At 45.0% G+C, this 18,750-nt stretch overlaps 1 protein-coding gene across 2 annotated transcripts in view; it reads left to right on the top strand.

Moving 5' to 3' along the window:
* The window catches only part of ABHD18 (abhydrolase domain containing 18), a 215,809-nt gene that overhangs the window by 180,550 nt on the left and 16,509 nt on the right, over positions 1-18,750 (top strand). The window contains exons 11-12 of one of the 2 annotated variants that reach the window (XM_086962179.1): positions 2,117-2,504; positions 3,410-3,572. In XM_086962179.1, the coding sequence (XP_086818305.1) occupies positions 2,117-2,504; positions 3,410-3,572 (551 nt within the window). Of the gene's footprint in view, positions 1-2,116; positions 2,505-3,409; positions 3,577-18,750 lie in introns of those variants that run through there. The other variant, XM_086962180.1, reaches the window with a different exon arrangement.

Raw genomic sequence — 18,750 nt, 5'->3', positions numbered from 1 at the left:
CTCTCGGTGGGGTCGTTGTCCAGTTTTTTATAGGTTTCACCTGACAGTAGGGCCAGACATTGCTGATTGTATCCTTCTTTGGTCAGGATAACTACCCCACCGCCCTTGTCCGCTGGTTTAATGACTATGTTGTCATTGTCTCTCAGTTCTGCTAGAGCTTGTCTTTCTTTGTTGCTCATGTTTTGATTGGTCTTCTTTTTGCTGTCTAACTTGTCAATCCCTTTCATGACTGCCTGTTCGAAAGTTTGAATTTCGATAGGTACGGCAGTGGTAGGAGGAAAGAATTTGGATTTCCTTCTCAGAGTAGTGTCACCTTCTGTAGGCTAACACAGCTAACACTAACACAGCCGACCCCTGTTGAAGCTACCATTGAGCTCAATACAGGTAATTATATCGCACCGTGTTGTAGTGTTTTGTAATTAGATCACTAGACTAAGGGTTTAAATTCCCGTCCACAATGAGTTCTACCAACACAGGACCTCCTACTTTAGTGGGTCTTATATAAATATAACATCGCACACGTTGCAATCCTGAATGTACTTCCTGTATTAGACCTTGTTTATAATCCTTTCCTTTCTCGACACGGTATTAATGCCACTAGCATGGCGTACGCTCCTAATGAGATTTGTGCTCCACATGTATTCTCAACATGTCTGCTTGCTCACCTCACATCTGGAGCCACATATATAATGGATATTGTTGGCTTTTGTTTCCACAGCACAGGGAATCTAAGTATAAGTTCTCTATACTTATCATCAAAACTACACAAGTGGTGTGAGTTATTCATTTTCTATCCTTTTTACGTTTGTGTTTTGTCCTGACGAAAGCTCTGTAGACCCGGCTGGGCCAAGAGAGCTGAAACATGTTGACACATTTTTCAAGACATGAAGTAATCCAGTAACACGATTACCATCATATCGCACTTTCATTTAGCAATAGTACCTACCCCTCTTTTTTCTAATAAATAAATTCTTAGGTGAGACACTATTTTTATCCCACTTTTATCCTTTTCCAGTATCTCTGGACACTTCTACCTATACCGGAGGTAGCCTCGGGTGAGGCAGGCATCCAGCACGTTAATCGACTACCCTATGAATACCCCATGACTCCTGAGGGGGCGGATAAAAGATACACCGCAACGATAAAACCAGGATGTCTATGAGGGTTTTCGAATACAAACCAAAGGTTTGTAGATACCAGTGTCCATTCTATTTTTGATTATCGCGTATCTGTCCAGGGGAACTGAATGGACCTCTAATCCTCTTCCCTCCACTTTGATATAAGCATCTGTATTTAAGGCATGCCCTAAATATTGACCTTTCTACAGTACTTGGAAAGAGCACCTGCATCTTGAGTGTTTTCATTCTGGTCTGGTTCTACTGTTCTTTGAACTCTGCATCATACAAGAGACAAATGGAAGTATACAGTTTGGGAGCACATTGAAATAAACCTCACAGCTGAATGTGGGCATTTTATGTTTTCAGTCATAATTGGTAGAACATGAACATCTTTTTACATTTCTTTAGTTGTCCATTTTATTAACATTTAAAGCAGTATGCTCGGACACTGCAAAAAACAATACATTACTGCATTTGACAAAATACATTACTGCATTTCACAGTATACATTATTACATCTGACTGAAACCCGTGAATAAATATTGAATGGCGTAATACAACTGGTGAAAAACATATTTTCAAAACCTGTTACTCCTTTCTGAGAATTTTGCTATGTGGGCCATGATGACCAGTGTTGTTGTTGAGAAAACTTTTTCTTACTGTATCTTAGACCTATTGTCGAAATGTTTTGGTGTTCTATATTTTTACCCTCACACTGTTATGAAAAAAGGAGTTGCTTCTTTATTGTCATGCATTGTCCTGCAAACCATTGATTCCCCTCCTCCAGTCTTTTTTTCTGCTAATGTGAATTTTATTTTTTAATTCTGTTTGCCCTTGGTTTCAGCCTAGACAATTGTACAAGCAAACAGAACCTTGGATTTATAGAAAAACTGCACAGGATTTCACTCACAATACAAGTTATTAACGAAATTATTCTGTAATAATCCTTTGCATGCTATATCTTGTTATTAACAATTCTGTATTTGTTAATTGTTTAGACTGATTCCTTCAAAATGGGACAAGACTTTGTCAAAAACTCACCCGGAAGTGTGGACAGTCTGACAGACCTGAAATTAACCAGTGAGATGTTGAACCTTGGTTCTGCTGACAAAACGTGGTCTGCTGATTCTTTTCAAACTGTTGGTGCAAGCAAAGCTGCTGCAGGTGCCTCCATGGACCGCTTTTTATACCACGACACTTCCAAAATGTCCAGCATTAGCCCAACCTTTTCAGCCAACATGAGCAGCGGCAACAAGTACTTTACGAGAGTTGCAGAGAAAGAACATACAAAAAGGGAGGATATGAGACGGGACACACTGCAAAGGGAATCTTTACTATTTATGAAAGGAGTCATGGACGAATGCACCCACGTAGCAAATTTCTCAGGTACTTCTCAGACTTTAGAAATTGGCAGGCGGGGAACTCTTTGGGATAGCTTATGTAGAAAGGGAGTTCATGGAAAGAAGAGGGTGGAGCATTTGCAAGTGCAGGACACCAATGTAACTGGACCCAAGAGTTTGCAGTACAGATTATTTTTCTCTTTTGAGTTGAGTGAAATTCACTGTCACCAATGTATGCAATGATGGACAGCGCTTCAGACACGCAATAGATAGGGCAATAAAAGAATAAACCAGTGAGGTTAGCAGCTCATTGGTCCTCTTATGACTTCAGCTTTGTCTGCTGTTGAATTGACAGAGCAGTTTGAATAACAGTATTGATAAAGGAAGAGAGGGATAAGATAAATCAAAAGACTTTAGAGAAAAACAAGTTGTAATATTCTGAACCCAGCACTACATGGCAGGAGAATGGCCAGCTTTTAAAACTACAAAATACAAGCCATAAACCGATATTTACAAATAAATCGTTTTCTCTATATTTGCAAAGTCTGTGTGCCTTACGTAATCCGTGTAGTACTGTACGCTGTTAACATTATGTGGTATTTTATTGTGTATTTAATGTGAATGCAAGAACATTTGGATCTCAATTCAAGGCTCGCACTTCATCTGTTTTCGCTCCTGTGAGCCTTTTGTTTCTCATCTGGTAAAGGTTTATTGGTCTGCTGAATGCACATGCTGTGTATATTTGTGCCTAACTATAGCACAAAGATATAGTATTTTTATGATTGTGTTATTGTTAATAATAAACTACTCTGGCTTTTTGATGCCCAATAAATCCATAAATAATAAATGACTGTATGCGTTGCCACAAAATTGTTGTGGTATTGAAATAGTCTTTTTGGTGCCTGGTATTCATGCCTGATGTTAGATCTTTTATTTTGCATATTTTTCCAGTTCCAGTTGACCCCAGTTTAATCATTGTAGTCCAGGCCAAGGAAGATGCCTACATACCACGAACTGGGGTGCGCAGCCTTCAAGAGATCTGGCCGGGGTGTGAGATAAGGTACCTAAATGGAGGTCACATAAGTGCTTACCTCTTCAAGCAAGGTCTTTTCAGGTAAGATTTGTTAACTTAAATGCAAGTTGTTTCTCAAATTTTTAAATGATCCCATTTGCCATCTAAGTGTAGTAAATATATGGTTAATATAGTGACAATAAACTATGGCAATTGTATTGCCAAATGATGTAAATAAAACCCCACAGTTGAAAGCGATGAGGCTAAAGTTAAAACGCCATTGACATGCTCTTACTGTTCTACATCATTTATTGCCTTCATAGTGGAGTCGGAGCAGAATTCTTTTTGAAATGTTTATTACAGCATTAGTAAAACATACACAAATATATTGTGAACTGGATGTATTGAGGCCTTTGTATTTTTCCAAAACATTCATGCCTCTCTCATCCTAAAGATGAAGGATAATTTGTCGTGCATGCCTAAAGAAGATTTTAAATAACAATAGTACTGTGATAATAACAAATACTAGTTGAAACGCCTTTCTTGTAACATGACATTAATATAGGTGTTAGAAGTGGGTAGAGACGCTTGAATAAAACAATGGCCTGTTGTCCATCTAATTAGTATGTTTGGGAGTGGAACAAGTCTCCAGTCAATGGTCCAGAAGTGGCATTTCCCTGAGGAAAGAGGAGGGGGTGGGGTGGTGATAGGGTTGGAAAGTTTTGAGATGGGGATAGGAGTGGCGCAAGGAGAGAGGTGAGGGGTGCAGTGCACCTAGCTAAGTTCTAGTACCCTATGTCATACCCGTCTCTGGTGTGGCAATAACGTCTTTTGAGCGTTAATTTTTGCATGTGGCACTTTTAACTTGCCAGGACTATGTGTGAGCAAGGATGATTGAGGGGATTTCATGTTGAGTTTGGTGTGTGGTGTGAATCAGTCAAGTAATGCCCATCAGCCCATGAATGTATCCTCTATCCTTGTAAAAGAGGACCATATTTTGAGCCATATTTCTGTTTGATTATTTAGTTCCTATATATGTCTCTCAAACATTGCTATGCAGTACATTTCAAATCGCCATTCTTCAGGAGTCAGTCCTAAGATCTTCAGCTACAAAGTATACATATTTAAGACAGTCCACTGAAGTTTAATGTCCATCTCCTCCAGTTTTAATTGTTGCCCAGTATGCGAGACATGTAAGAATGCTAACCTGGCAGAAAGACAAAGCCTAAAACCTGTACTAGTTGTCATCGTTTTTCCAAGTTAGTGAGTTGAAAGTATCTCCAACAGGTGGAATTAAGACTGAGCCCCACTTTAAAAATCTGTGTAGGGATCAAATACCATTTTAATATTATTTTATAATAACCAAACTTAGTTCTAGTGTACCTCAGTACTCTGTTGCGGTGTTCTAAGAGGTCACAGCACTTTTCGTCTGAATATTAGTGAGATATGCTCCATGGCCAGAAAAGGCAGTGGTCTTGTTCTAGTGCGATGGAGAAGAGATGGTCCATAAAGACATAATACAAACCAGAGACTTCTTGATGGTGACCGAAAGTCTGGTTGCATGTCAGTTTTGGTGTGGTAGGGAGTGTAATTTATCCAAATTCTAGTCTGCTTCTCAACTAATGTGATAATTGGCCCTACTTCCAGTGCTGATTAGTGATTAAACTATGGTCTGAACATAGATCTTGAAAAGATTTAGGTTACTGGGAGGCAAGATGGGGGCCGCATGAACGCCGTGGAAAGTCTCTCTCTTCACCGCAGAGAAAACCAATAACAATTGAACCCGTAATGGATTAAAATTGGAATTATATCGTTGGATAATCATGTGAACTCAAGAGAGAATACTCCTAGTACATCCGAAGAGGCAAACAAATACTGGATGAGACCAGAGCAGAGAATCGGAGCTCTGATAGCCCAGGCGGTTTCCTCGCTGCTCTTGGACTAAAACGGAAAGCGTACCTCTGGTCCCGGAGTGCTCTGCGGTCCAACTGTCATTCAGAGGAATGTGGCAAATCCAAATATGCCCCCAAAAGCAAAGCCACCACCGAAGGAAGGCGCAGCGGCTAGTGAGAAAGGGATCCTGGCAATCCGGAAGACAACTGCGGAAAAGAACGGAGATGCTGGTCACACGATCGGCCTGAAGGTGGAGGAGATAGACGGCAGGACGCCCAGCAGAGAGCAGCGTCCTGTCGACCCAGCAACCAGGTCTAAACAGCAAACAGTTCCCGGGAAGTTCTCCGGCCGTTGGCTTAGCGGAGCACAGGAAAAACCATCAAACAAAGGTAAAACCAATGTTCAGAAACTGAAAGGCAGTAAAGACCCAGAAAATATTGAAGGGGGCATGGCTTATAAACAGTCAATAGTTGTAAAACTGCACCCTGGGATAACATTAACAGAAATGCCTGTAACAACCTTGTCTAACACAAGCATCACTAATATTGAGCCAAATACTGACCCTGATATAAGGAAGGAGGATAAGAACTGCCTCCAAGTAAGTTCTACTGTGTCAGAAGCACAAAGCGGGATAAACTCCCTTGATCCCAATAATATTGTTAGCTCCCATATGTGCGGTAAGACCATATGGACTCCAGATGGTGACAAATTTTATTCTTGGACAGATGAGTCTGAATTCACCAACACCAGTGAATTCGAGGGTACAGACACTGAAGTCACAGGAGAGGATAGTGGCAGCCCTCCCCTGAGGCCCGACACTCAAAAGTGTAACTAATCGCACTAAAAGGAGAAGCACTAGAGGTGCGGGTAAAGACCAGGGTTGAAACTCTGATAAGTCAGACAAGTCAGCTAAAATGGGATTACTCCACCTCCCATTTTGGGATAGAAACCAAGGAGGAAGGAGGCGAACGGTATCCAACTCGACCCTCTTGAATTTTTGGCAGAGTCTAAAAGTAAGACTGAATCTCCTCCATCCATGGGATTAATCTCTACTACGCTCAAGCAGATTCAGACGGAAGCCCGCCATGAGCACAAGAGGGCTCACATGGAGACGAAGAAACTTCAGGGGGCCATTCGCAAAGTTAATAAAGTTTGTTCAGAAATCTTGGAGCGCACTACTGTTCTAGAAGAGCGTATCATGGGGCTAGAGGCCGGGGCTGAGAGTACCTGACAAGAAATCGTGGCAAACGAGGTCAGAATGACTGATGTACCCTGGAAACTGGATGAAAACAGGCAATGGAGAAATAACCTGTGGCTTCTAGGCATAGAAGAAAACACGGAAGGGGGGATATACGTGGATTTGTTCTAAGACTATTTAAGAGTGCCTTTCCGGAACTTGCTCATTGGAACTGGGAATCAGAGGTGAAGAGCGTGCATAGATTCCCTCTGATGAGGAAAAAGAGAGCAGGACAAAGTGGGAAACCCGAAGCTATTCATTGGAAATTTCCTCATACGTCAATCAATATTTGAGAAGGCCAGACCTGATGCAAGGCGAGTAGCTGAGGGGCACTCCTTTTTTTTTGTGACCGGACTTTTGCCACACGGCGGTGGAAAGAAGATGGAGGCTTTTGCAGCTAATCACTCCCCTCCAGAAGTTGGGCTGTGAGGTCTTTCTAATGAATCCTGCCTGACTCGAGGTCATCTGTAAAGGCACAACCAGGGTATTTACCTCAGAGATACAAGCCCAGGAGTAAATGCAGGAACTTTCACCCGGACAAGAGAAAAATATAAGAACCAAACTCTTCGCTATGTCTTCTGCATATGTTTGGGGGACATATGTTTCATTAGGATTATCTCTCCCTTTTTGTTTGGGTTCTTTTCTCTTTTTTTTGTTTAAACTTAGGCGGGGAGCAGCTAGGGGCACAGCGGAATGCAGGAGGCATCACAAGGGTCTATGGACCTTTTTGCCTTTTTGAGTGGGTTAGGGAGGGTGGGGAGGGAGGGATCCAAAAGAAAGTAAATGGGCAGGCTTTTGGGATAATGGTGGGAAGTATATGTAAATTGATATGGTTATGTCACATGGTGATCGAACCTCACTCAACTAATGGGTAAGCTCAGAATAGCTTTTTTTTTTACATCTGCAGATTGAATAACCCTCAAAAGAGATGGAGAGTCCGCTTTGCTGTCCAATTCTTGATGGCCGATATGATCTGCCTTCAGGAAACACATATTGAAGCCAGTAGATGGGAGGTTGTGGAGTTGGCAGGATACCAATTGATTTCCAGCACTATGCAGGACACAAGGACAAGAGGGGTGGTAGTAATGGCATGGAAAGGACTAGCTAGGTTTTCACGATCTAGCACCGATAAAATGGGAAGATGGGGAATCACTCAATGTTGCCTAGATAATAATGTGTTTACACTATGCTCGGTCAGGGATGAACTGGTGGATTTGAAGATGATGAATAGAGATGGAGGGAAAGATAGGAATGGGCCAAGGGTTAGTATTCCTCTGAGCAAAAAGTGTTTTGTAGTGCTGTGCACATGAAGGATACTGAGTCAGTAGGCTGGCATTCTACAAGAGATACAACTTGCAACTTTTTGTGGCATCCTGGTCACTGGTACACATAGCCAGACTCGATAATACGCTAAACATTAAATGATTGATGTTCTAGTGAGTATTGATGGATCCTTGAAGGTGAGGGGCTATGGGAGGTGTAGTATCTCTCAAAATCATTGGATAAATAAGGGAGAAGGTTGGTGGATGTACGTTTGTGGCAAATGTGTCACTGTTGTACTGGGGCTCGAGTCCTCTAATGTTTGCATATTTGATAGGTATTGATTGTTGGTAGTCAATGGGTATGATGACAAAGTGACCATCCAAGAGGCAAGATCACAGCAATGAGGTGATAATGATTGATGTGTTTTTACTGAGAGGAGTCATTTCAATGCTTGATGCAGCAGTGCAGTCCGCCTTAGTTTTCAGAGGAGACCTAGATTTTTTTCACTATCCTCTACAGCAGCTTCCACCACTTGAATTAGACCTTTCTTGTCAGAGTATTGTTGATATAGTGTGAAATCCGGATTGTTCACAGAGCATTCTGTTCCAACTTATTTAGTTAACACCGTTTGGTGACTGTGTGTTTCTGGAACGAAATCCATGTCAGTGGATTCTTGGTTATCTGAACAGCCATCCAGCTCCCCCGGTTCAGTGTATTCTTTAGAAATGCTGTTTCATGGTCTAGGAGACCGTGTTTAATGATACGTTTTTTCAGCTTGGTATGGAGAACCGGAAAGCTTTGCATTTGTGGTTTGTTTACATGAAGAAGTCTGCTGAAATGTGTATTATTTGGCCTTCATGGATATCGAACATGTTTTTCCAGCCATCTTGTATCACTTATTTGTCTTGATGGTGTCTCAGGAAGCAAGCAATTATATTTCTTGGTCCTAATGATCTGAAGGAATTGTGTACTTGTATGACATGTTCACTGGTAAATTTAAGGTTTGGCGAGAATTCTTTTGGCACCAACTTCAGTAATAACATGGTGAGAAAACTTCCCATGTCTTTCTCTTTTGGATTTTCTGGGACTCCAAAAAGGACGTCTATAACGTCCTCTTAATCAGTTACTCTTCTTTGCAGGTGCCAGATTCAGTTATCCTACCCCCAATTAAAAGCTTTATTTGTATGTTCTTGCGCATCTTGAATTATATTTTTCTGAAGAGCCACATGTGTTGGATCGTATTGATTTCATTTCAGTACTTCATTCCATCATCTTCCCTACTATGAAGGTTTATAATAGTTATTTCTTTGAGCATGGTGTCCATACTGGTTTCTGGTGGTGGCTTGCTAATGTGATTGACTCTGAAAACAATTGTTTGGATGTCCATGTGTCAAATATTTAGAGTGAAAGTGCGTTTTTAGTGGTTCCTCACTGGAATCTAAATTTTTGGATAAATGTTCGTGGATGGGGAGCAAAGTTTGGTAATGTTAACATGCAGTGCTGATTGGCCTGTTTGACTGCTAAAGGTAATAGAAATGTATGACTTTAAATGTGTAAAGGTGCATTTTGGGCACAACCCCCACTATTTGGGTAATACAGATTACTTGGAGCTATTTGGAGAGTAATGGCATGGGTTGGGAGTGACAGTTCCATTGGTTGGGAGTGACAGTTCATTAGAGTATATTAGACAACATTGTTAGTGGTAGTCCTTTTATTTTCTTATAATGCTGATGCTTGTTCCCCTAGGGTTTGATATGTGCAAAATATTGATCGGTTTGGCAGTATGTGGTGGTGAGGCAGTAATGCATTAAAGATACAATAGTCTATGCAGTAGGTCAGCGTTGCTCTTTTTACAGTGACCGTATGGCTGGAGGGATGTCAAGCATGATGAGGGAGCGTGTGGGGATTAGGTTGCACTCCAGTTGGTAAGTGCACCAATATCTGGCCTTAGCCTCTATATGTAGAAGAAGTCGTACCTTATTATTGTGTTTTCTAGGAGCACAGTATCTGAGATATGTGCTAGATATTGAGCCTCCGATTCAGGTCTCCTAGGATGAATGGAGGGTCTAGTCCATCAATTGTGTGTTTTCCTCTCACTGCCTCTCGAGCGCAGATTGTAGTATGCTGGAAACAGGCCTCTAGCGTTAGTAATCCTGCCTGGCTGCCCACTCTGCTGGATGAAGGTCTGTAGGATGTTCGCACTTAAAATGAAGTCCATAATCCGCAATGAAAATAGCTTATCCTCAATTCCCGCTCCCAAGGTAGTTACTCAGAATTATTATTTTTTTTTATTTTTTTATTTTTTTTTGAAAACCTTTATTGGAAAATCAGGAGATACATGCGCAAGCCCACAACCATCATGGCCGGCTGCAAAGGCAGTCAATAAGAACAGGAGAGTAGTATGCAATAGGTCAATATACTAGTAGGATACATCAAAGTACATTATAAAGACTGTGGGGTGCGCGACATAGGATATGAGGTTTTCTTTTTTAAATTTAGAAGAAGAGAGGGGGCTGCAACAACAAGGACTACACACCTTACATAAAGACAAAAAAGGGAAAAGCAGGGGGGATAAACCCCAGTAAAATTCGGTGGTGGGCTATAAGTAAGCAACTCTACAATCAAGCAGCCATAGCGCAAAAACCTGGACAATAGCAACGGTATAGAGGGCAACTTTACCAAGTCCGATCCCCGAAAGCCCACCCCTAAAAAGCGAGGGATAGAGAAATATTGAGATGGCAATTATAGAAAAAGAACAAAGGTGCGAGACCCCGTGACAGTCAGCCCCACGAAAGAGGAAGACCCTCCCAAAGCCGGAAAAGAGCGATAGGGACCATAGAACAAAACAAACTAAAACAAAAAACCCCCCCCGCACCCGCCACCCTGCACCCCTGTAATGGCTACGGCCTAACCCACTAACAGCGTGCCTGTCGCCCCGGAACTGCCCCACAGTAGGGAAATTATAAAGAGTGGAGGAGGAGAGGAGCGAACACGCTCCCGGGCACCCAGTGCCCCCTCGCCGGCGAGTGAACATATCAGTACAAGGGGTAATCATTGAACAATGTATACACAGTAGGGAAAACTACGAGCGGAGCGTGAGAATTAATACACCTAAAACAGGATTAAGCACAAGACAGTACAGTTCGTATTCCCAAAGCATCCATACCCACTGTGGTAGCGATGTCGTGAAGCAATACCCCCTGCAACCAAAAGCACAAGCAAGAATGGAAGCCAGCCTTTAGCAGTCCCTCGGCCCTTCTCGTACATGAAATTATTGAGCACAGTACATGAACCAAAGCAGCAAGAACCAGGTCAGAGTAGCATATCCGGGAACAGAGTCAACTCGGCGCAGCATCATGGAGGTCAACGTGTCACTCAGCCCACACAATAGTAGCACAGAGGACGATGACCCGGAGGGGGGATAGTTATCCTTGTCCAGTCTTGCGTGAAATACCAGAATCAGCGACAGTACCAATCTCGAGACAGTGCGGCGTGCAAAACCAGTCAGCGATACAGCCCTTCCAGACTCCATTCCACGAAGCAGCACAGGAGAGCCCCAGGACAATGTTAAAGTACAGCAGGAACAGCACAAGAGTATCAAGCGGCAGGTCGTTGGGGAAGGATATTGCAGCCAGATCCAGACTAGCATGTCCAAAACGCTCAGTGCTTCCAAAAATACACATATGGACAGTCAGAAGACGCCGTGATTCCGACCATCTAGCTTCGATGAAAGGCGCCATCTTGTAACCTCCTGGCGCTGAAGACGGCGTCTCACTGTACAAGAGCGGGCCAGCCGATATCATTGACTCCACCGCTAGGATCGTAGAATCCAACTTGCCCCCCAACAATAGGGCGCCCTGCACCAAGGTTTCACGGAGGGCAGCCAAAGAAGCCAGTAATGCGTCGAGGCGCAAACCAGTGCTGTGCACCCCGAGCGGCATGGTCTCCTTCAACATAGTTGCGCGGGCAGAGCAGGGCCGGTGTGGGGCCGGGGTGCAGGCTGGAAAAAGGCGAATAATGTAGCCCCCCCGGCGGGGTCACCGAGAGCTAGCAAAAGGCGCCGCTGGGATTAGCGCAGGTGAGGGGCGGCTCACGAGAAATTAGGGAGCCTCCGGCAAAAGTCGGGATGTTTAGAAGAACACCTTTGGGCGGAGCGGATACAATGTTGCACTGTCCGGGGAAGCGGGGGCACAGGGAGAGTCTCAATCTTAGCATGTAGTCAGGAGAAGCGCCGTCACACGCACCCTCAGAGCAGATCGGTCCCTCCAGGTCAGCGGCGGCCGTTGTTGTTTACTTGGGGTCCAGCCTCACAAGATGGCCGAGTCCCCGGTCTTAGAGCTGCTGCGGGCCGCTGGAGTCGCCGACGTTTTCTCGCCTCCGGAAGCAGGTACGGACCTCGGGATTGCACCCTCGGTGATCGGATGCCTTCATATCCCCGTATCCTCCGTTATGCCGCGGCGATTCACGCAGGATGTAGTCTCGACAGGAGACGATGATCGGAGCCGAGGGACTAGGCGGCCATTGCGGTCGCCGGCTTGGCTCCTCCCCTACTCAGAATTATTATTGTCCAAACTCAATGTCACTGTTCACCAATACATAAGTGACGCTTATGGTCCTGCAGTTATTAATTCTCAAAGAATGACTTATTTTTTTCTGATGTTACTTAAATCAATTATATAATGTAACCCATGACCTGAAATTGTGGTCACTGTAAGACCACAGCAAAAGTGCATAGTTATTTTTCCTAATATAAGCCCAAGCTTTTTGGAAAGGAATACAGCGTTATACAAATCTCTGTTAACAATATATAATTTCCACTTTTAGGCTTGAGATAGTAAACACTGGCATCTGAAAGAGACTGTAATTATAGATTCCTTACCTTTAAAATTACTCCCAGGCGTCAGACTGGATCCGGAGAATTTCTTCGTAGCAGTACCCCTGCGCGTCAGTAGGTGGCGTCGGTCGACTCCGCGCCCGGCGTCGGTCGACTCCGCGCCCGGCGTCGTTGTCGCCTGGATGACATCGCAGAGTCTACTTAGACGCCTCCCCTTCATGCTGAAGTCAGTTCTTTCTTTTTCCGCGCCAGCCAGCGCAGATCTGGAGAGTGTGCGCCCCTTAGTAATTTTTTGACTAAACTTTTTTCGACTGTTGTCGACATCTTTTTTGAGTCTTCGACTCCTAGTGCATGAGGGATGTCCCATCGTCGGACCGACTTCAATCCCTGTGACTCCTGTCACAAGCTGATGTCCGTCATCTCGTTTGTCTCAGGTGCATGGAGCGCGACCACGACCCGAAGTCGTGCTCCGACTGCCGTGCCATGAATCCGAAGTCTTTGCAGGAGCCGTCCCGAAAGCTCTTGGAGGCCCGGCAGTCCACCCTGCATCATTCGAGGTCCCGGTCGAGCGGAAGGTCTCTGGACCGGTCGTGGAGCCACCACCACTCATCCCCAAAGTTTTCGCACTCCTCGGGTAAGTTGAAGCACAAGAAGGTGAAGCAGTATTGCCGCTCTTCGCCTTCTCCTCATCCGTCGGCTGATGCGACGCGGGACCCTGAGCATTGTCGATCTCCTGCTCCGTCTTCAGAGCCCGCTCCTGGAACTGCTCTGCGTCCCCCCCCCTTTTACAAAGCCAGAGCGTCCCCTGCCCAGCTTCGATCTGTTTGCAAAGAGCTTCACAGCATTTTTGGGCAGCCCGAACCCGCAGGCGCGCCTTAGGGTACCCACAGACTCGGCTGGGGGCCCTGGGCCTTCGATGCCACGGCTCTAGCGCCGGAGGGCCCCCGAGGATCCAGATTGGCGCTGGTCGAACTCACAGTACTTTCCCCAGTGCGGATTCCAGTGACGATGCCCCTGAGGTGTTCAATTCCAGTGACGACACCCCTAATGTTGTGCCCCAACCGGCATCGACACCAGCCTCACCCCCGACTTTAACCTGGTGTGGACCAACGTCGGCTGTCCTTGGTACCGATGTCGTAGGGTACATTTGTACCGCTGTTCATCCCTAGTGTTCCCTATCACCCTGAGTGGCAGCCAGAGGAGGACTGGGAGGGGTCTATTGACCTTTTAGCTGACCAGCTTGAAGAGCTGGACTGGCAAGAGGAGTTGGGTGATGCCAGTGGTTTGGATACCTCCCCAGACCTTGCATGCTCTCACCCCCTACCGTGGCTACAGAGGAGGGAGCTTTATACGCAGTGGTGTTGCGTAGGGTGGCTGAGGCTTTGGGCCTCAAGCTTTCTATGTTGGCAGTCAGGACTAACCTCCTTACAGAGATGCTTCAGCCAGCAGCAGCCTCTTCGGAACCCCTGCTGCCTTTTAATGAAGCCCTCACTGACATACTACTGGTGCTTTGGTCCAAGGATGATTGCCTGACGGCACCGCCAGTCTCCGGGCGACCCACTTTTCCTCTCACAGCACCCAACCCCGAGAGCTTGGTGGTCCAAACCTCGTCCTCTAAAGGCACTTTCCTTACTGCTCCCCCAGATGGGAATCCATGAAGCATGCTTATAGAAAAGCTCCCTCATGACCTCTCTATTTTATCAAAGGATTCAAAACTGAATTCCAGCATGGGCAACACCAAATAGCAAAGACATTTCTTACTTTCTCATTTTCTTTTTTATTTTGTTACTTTTTTTCCTTATTAATACTTTTTTCCATATTATTATTTTCAGCATAAAATTTTATCAAAAAATACAAACATTTCATCAGAGATCTATAATGCATACATTATTATCCACACTGCAATCCATTCATTCCTGGGTAGAGAACCAACACAGCCAAACCACTCACTCATACCTCATACACATTCAAATCACAAAACAATCTATCTGAACAACTTAACACGTTTTGTTGTTTTTCATCTATTGCCCAATACAGGGTTACTACATTCAGTAAGATTTTACGAAAAGACTTGGTTAACGCGTTTCGGCGGCATGCAACGAGATTCGGAGCCACCTTCTTCAGGACCCATCAGATATATTGCATCATGTTCTCTACACCCAGGGATCTCTGTTTTCTAATCCTCGGCGAGAAAGCTACCGCATCAAGAATCTAGGACGATATTCCAAATCTGTACTCCTTTGTCCAAGAGAGCCTACTTCTGTTATTTAATCTTTAATGGAGAATCTAAGGCATAAAAGATCTGGGACGATGTTCCAGATATGTACTAGTTTGTCCGGGGGAGCCTACTTCCTAAGGACAGCCACTATTGATCCTGCCAGTAGCGGACACAGTTTACTACCAGATTTCGTTCAGATGTGGAAAAACCTTGAATATATTGATTCCCAGCGTATAAATGCCAATACTCTCAGTACTGTAGTATTCAGCGCTGTGACATCATCTCAAAAAGAAGATCTCAACTTTCCCAAAGTCATTGTTTAGTTCAATATCCACAACGTACTGGTCTCTGCAACACCGCTCGCGCCCACAAGAATCCATGAAGCATGACCACCTTGGGAAGAAGATGTTTTCTTTTGCCAGCTTAGGGGTGCGGTCGGTGAACATATACCCATACGGTGTGGAATACGGTTGCGCACGTGCTGCCACATTCCTGGTAGAGGCACAGCCGTTCTCACCCGTGCAGTTGCTGAGGGTCGAGACGCAGTAAAGTTCACCATCCGGTGTGGGCTGGATACTGCGGACACTCTGGGTAGAACGGTTTCCAGGTCGGTAGCCTTGAGGCGATATGCTGGTTGAGCACGTCTGGTTTTTTCTTGGAATGTCCATTCCACCCTTTTGGACATGCCCTTTGATGGCCGTTGCCTGTTCGGTGACAAGGTGGACTCAACGCTCGAGTGCTTCAAGGATTCTAGGGCTAAGGCCAGATCCTTGGACCTCGCATGAACCTCTCATTACATGCAGTCTGGCTTTCACCCCTTTCGTGCCTATGGAAGGGGTGCCTCACCATGTTCCACCCAATCGAGCCACAGGGACACGCACCTACCCAGTCTATGCGTGGCCACTGACATGGGACCCAGCGAGGTGTGTCAGTCCACCCCAATCCCCCCGCAGCAGCCTCCATACCTTCCTAGTCCGACCTTTCAGGGCCACCAGAGGCCAGTGGGTGGCAGGATTCGCCTTCACATTCTCCACTGGCAAAACAACCCGTTGGACGGGTGGGTTTTGCAGAAAGGATTTTGCAGAAAGGAGGGAGTAATGGCTCTCTTGGCCCAGGGAGCTATCGAACAGGTCCCTGTGCCAGGAGTAGGTTGTGGTTGCTATTCCCACTAATTTCTGGTACCAAAGAAGAACAAAGGCCTGCATCCTATCTGAGACCTCAGGGCCCTCAACCCCTTCTTCCAGAATAAGAAGTTCAAAATGCTCAGATTGGCTCCGGTTCTCTCTGCCCTCGATCCCGGAGACTGGATGGTAGTGTTGGACTTGCAGGACGCATATTTCAACATCCCCGTCCTGCCAACCCATAGGCGTTACCTACGGTTCACTGTAGGCCACAAGCATTTTCAGTTTACCATGCTCCCCTTCGGCCTTACCAGTGCCCTTTGGGTGTTCACGAAAGTGATGGTGGTGGTTGCAGTTTATCTGCGCAGATTAGGGGTTTCAGTCTTCCCCTATCTCGGCGACTGGCTGTTGAAGGCGGGCTCGCCCCAGGTTGTCATCTTCCACCTCCAGACTATGGCGATCCTTCTGCATCCGCTAGGGTTCACTATCAATGTGCCGAAGTCGCACCTGATTCCCTCTCAGAAGCTCCTATTATCGTAGCAATTCTGGATACAGCGCAGTTTGTCTTATTGTCTCAAGCAGCGTGTCAGAATATTCAGGATATGATATGTTTTAGCCGCTATCCTGGATTTCGGTGAGAAGGACCCAGAGGCTGCTGGGGCCGCAAGCCTCCTTCATCCTGCTGATGGATCATGCTACATGGCATATGCAGGCTCTGCAGTGGGATAAAGGTGGGAATGGTACGAACGCGCAGCGGGCGCGCCAAATGCGCGCCTAAGGCAAGCCCGTCTGCGCCGGATCCGCGCTTAGTGCCATAACCCCTGGTCGTTTTTTAACAGCACAGAGCTGGATAACATACTCACGAGAGGAACTGCTCATGCTGAAGCAAAGGTCGAAAATGTTCTGCCATGCAGCTCTTGATTTAAGGAAAGAGCCTAAGACTTGTGAGAAATGTAAAATACATTTTAGCTATGAGACAGTGAGGAATCTAAGCTCTCACGTTAAAAAGACCAAGTTGGCTTTTGACACTGATCTGGAGGTCAAAGCAGTATTAATTAAAGCACGTTCACTAGTGAAGCATGGTGTAGAGCTAGCTGAGTTGATAGAGAGTCATCAGTTAGATATCGCCTTTATAACTGAGACTTGGGCAGATGCAGCATCAGACCCGGATCTGCTATTAGCGCTTCCTACTCACTACAGCATGATTAGAGCTGATAAAAAGAACAAGCGGGGAGGGGAGCTTGCAATCATCGCCAGAGAAGGTTTGAGAGTATCGGGAGGTGTGAGCAATGGTTAACAAGAGAATATGCAAGTACTCTATCAGACTACAAAAAAATTGTCGAGCAGAAAAGCAAAAATTTTACTCAAAAAATCCTGAAAGCTAAAAACTCCAGCAAGGAGCTGTTTAACACAGTGACAAAACTAGCTAAGCTCTTAGGGAATCTACAGAAGATAGAGAACTCGGAATTCTGCAATATTCTAGGAGAATTTTTTCACCAACAAAGTGGAGGAAGTATATAAAACTTTTAGAGACAGCAAAAATAGATCCGCGGAGATAAAAATGCCAGGGATATATTTGTCAACCACTGACGCAACTTTCTCTTTTCTCCCACCTACCGAGGATCAGATCATCCCAGTAGTAAAGACAACAAAGGCAGGAGCTCGGTCAGATCCTTGCCCGCCCAAAATCTTTCATTTGTTTCCAGAGCTGATAGTGAGCAACTTGGAATAGTCTTCCTAGAAATAATACAGACAGGCATTTTTCCAGAGTCATGGAAAATAGCTTCGGTTCGGCCTTTGTTAAAGAAAGCTAATATGGACCCGAAAGAACCTAACAGCTATAGGCCATAATCGAAGATTCCTTTTACGCCAAAGTGTTGGAAAAGCTAATTAATAGGCAGATCACATCCTTTATTGCCGAAGGAGAACTTTTTGATCATTCACAGTATGGTTTTAGAGAGGGGCATGGAACCGAGACCGCCTTGGTGATGGCAGTAAAAGAATTAAGAAAAACATTGGATGAAGGAAGATCTTGTTAGATCTATTGGCGGCCTTCGACGCGGTCAACCATGAAATCCTGATTGGTAGATTAGAGGAACTGGGATTTCAAGACAGTGCCACCAAATTGCTGACATCATTTTTAACAAACAGAACATTTTTGGTAGAAATGGATGGGATGGCTTCTAAACCATTCGAGCTGCCATGTGGGGTGCCTCAGGGTTCATCCCTGAGTCCCACTCTTAAACATTTATGTGGCCCCGCTGGCAGCAATCATTAGATAATGTGGCTTTTCAGTCATATCATATGCCGATGATACACAGGTGGTGATCTCAGTATCAAACAACATTGATGAGACGGCTAACCGCTTTAATATCTGCATGCTACAGATTAACACATGGATGCAGAATAATTGGCTCAAACTGAGCGGCGACAAGACAGAGGTCTTGCTACTAGGGTCTAATACCTCCTTCTGGTCCCCAAGGTGGTGGCCGGCTGATCTGGGCGACTACCCAGCACCAGTCTCAAAGGTTAGAAACCTGGGGGTAATATTTGACCAAAGATTGACATTTGAAGGTCAAATTAACAAGCTTACCTCCACCTTCTGGGGCATCTTAAAAATTATTAGGATGATCCGTCCATTTATCCCTGTGGATACTTTAAAAATGGTGGTCACTTCATTGGCTATATCTCGATTGGACTACGGAAACTCTCCA

Source organism: Lissotriton vulgaris, chromosome 3_1 (assembly GCF_964263255.1).
Source record: "Lissotriton vulgaris chromosome 3_1, aLisVul1.2, whole genome shotgun sequence".
NCBI lineage: Eukaryota > Metazoa > Chordata > Amphibia > Caudata > Salamandridae > Lissotriton > Lissotriton vulgaris.
The sequence above is the reverse complement of the archived record's forward strand: the minus strand, read 5'-3'. Positions and strand labels throughout refer to the sequence as shown.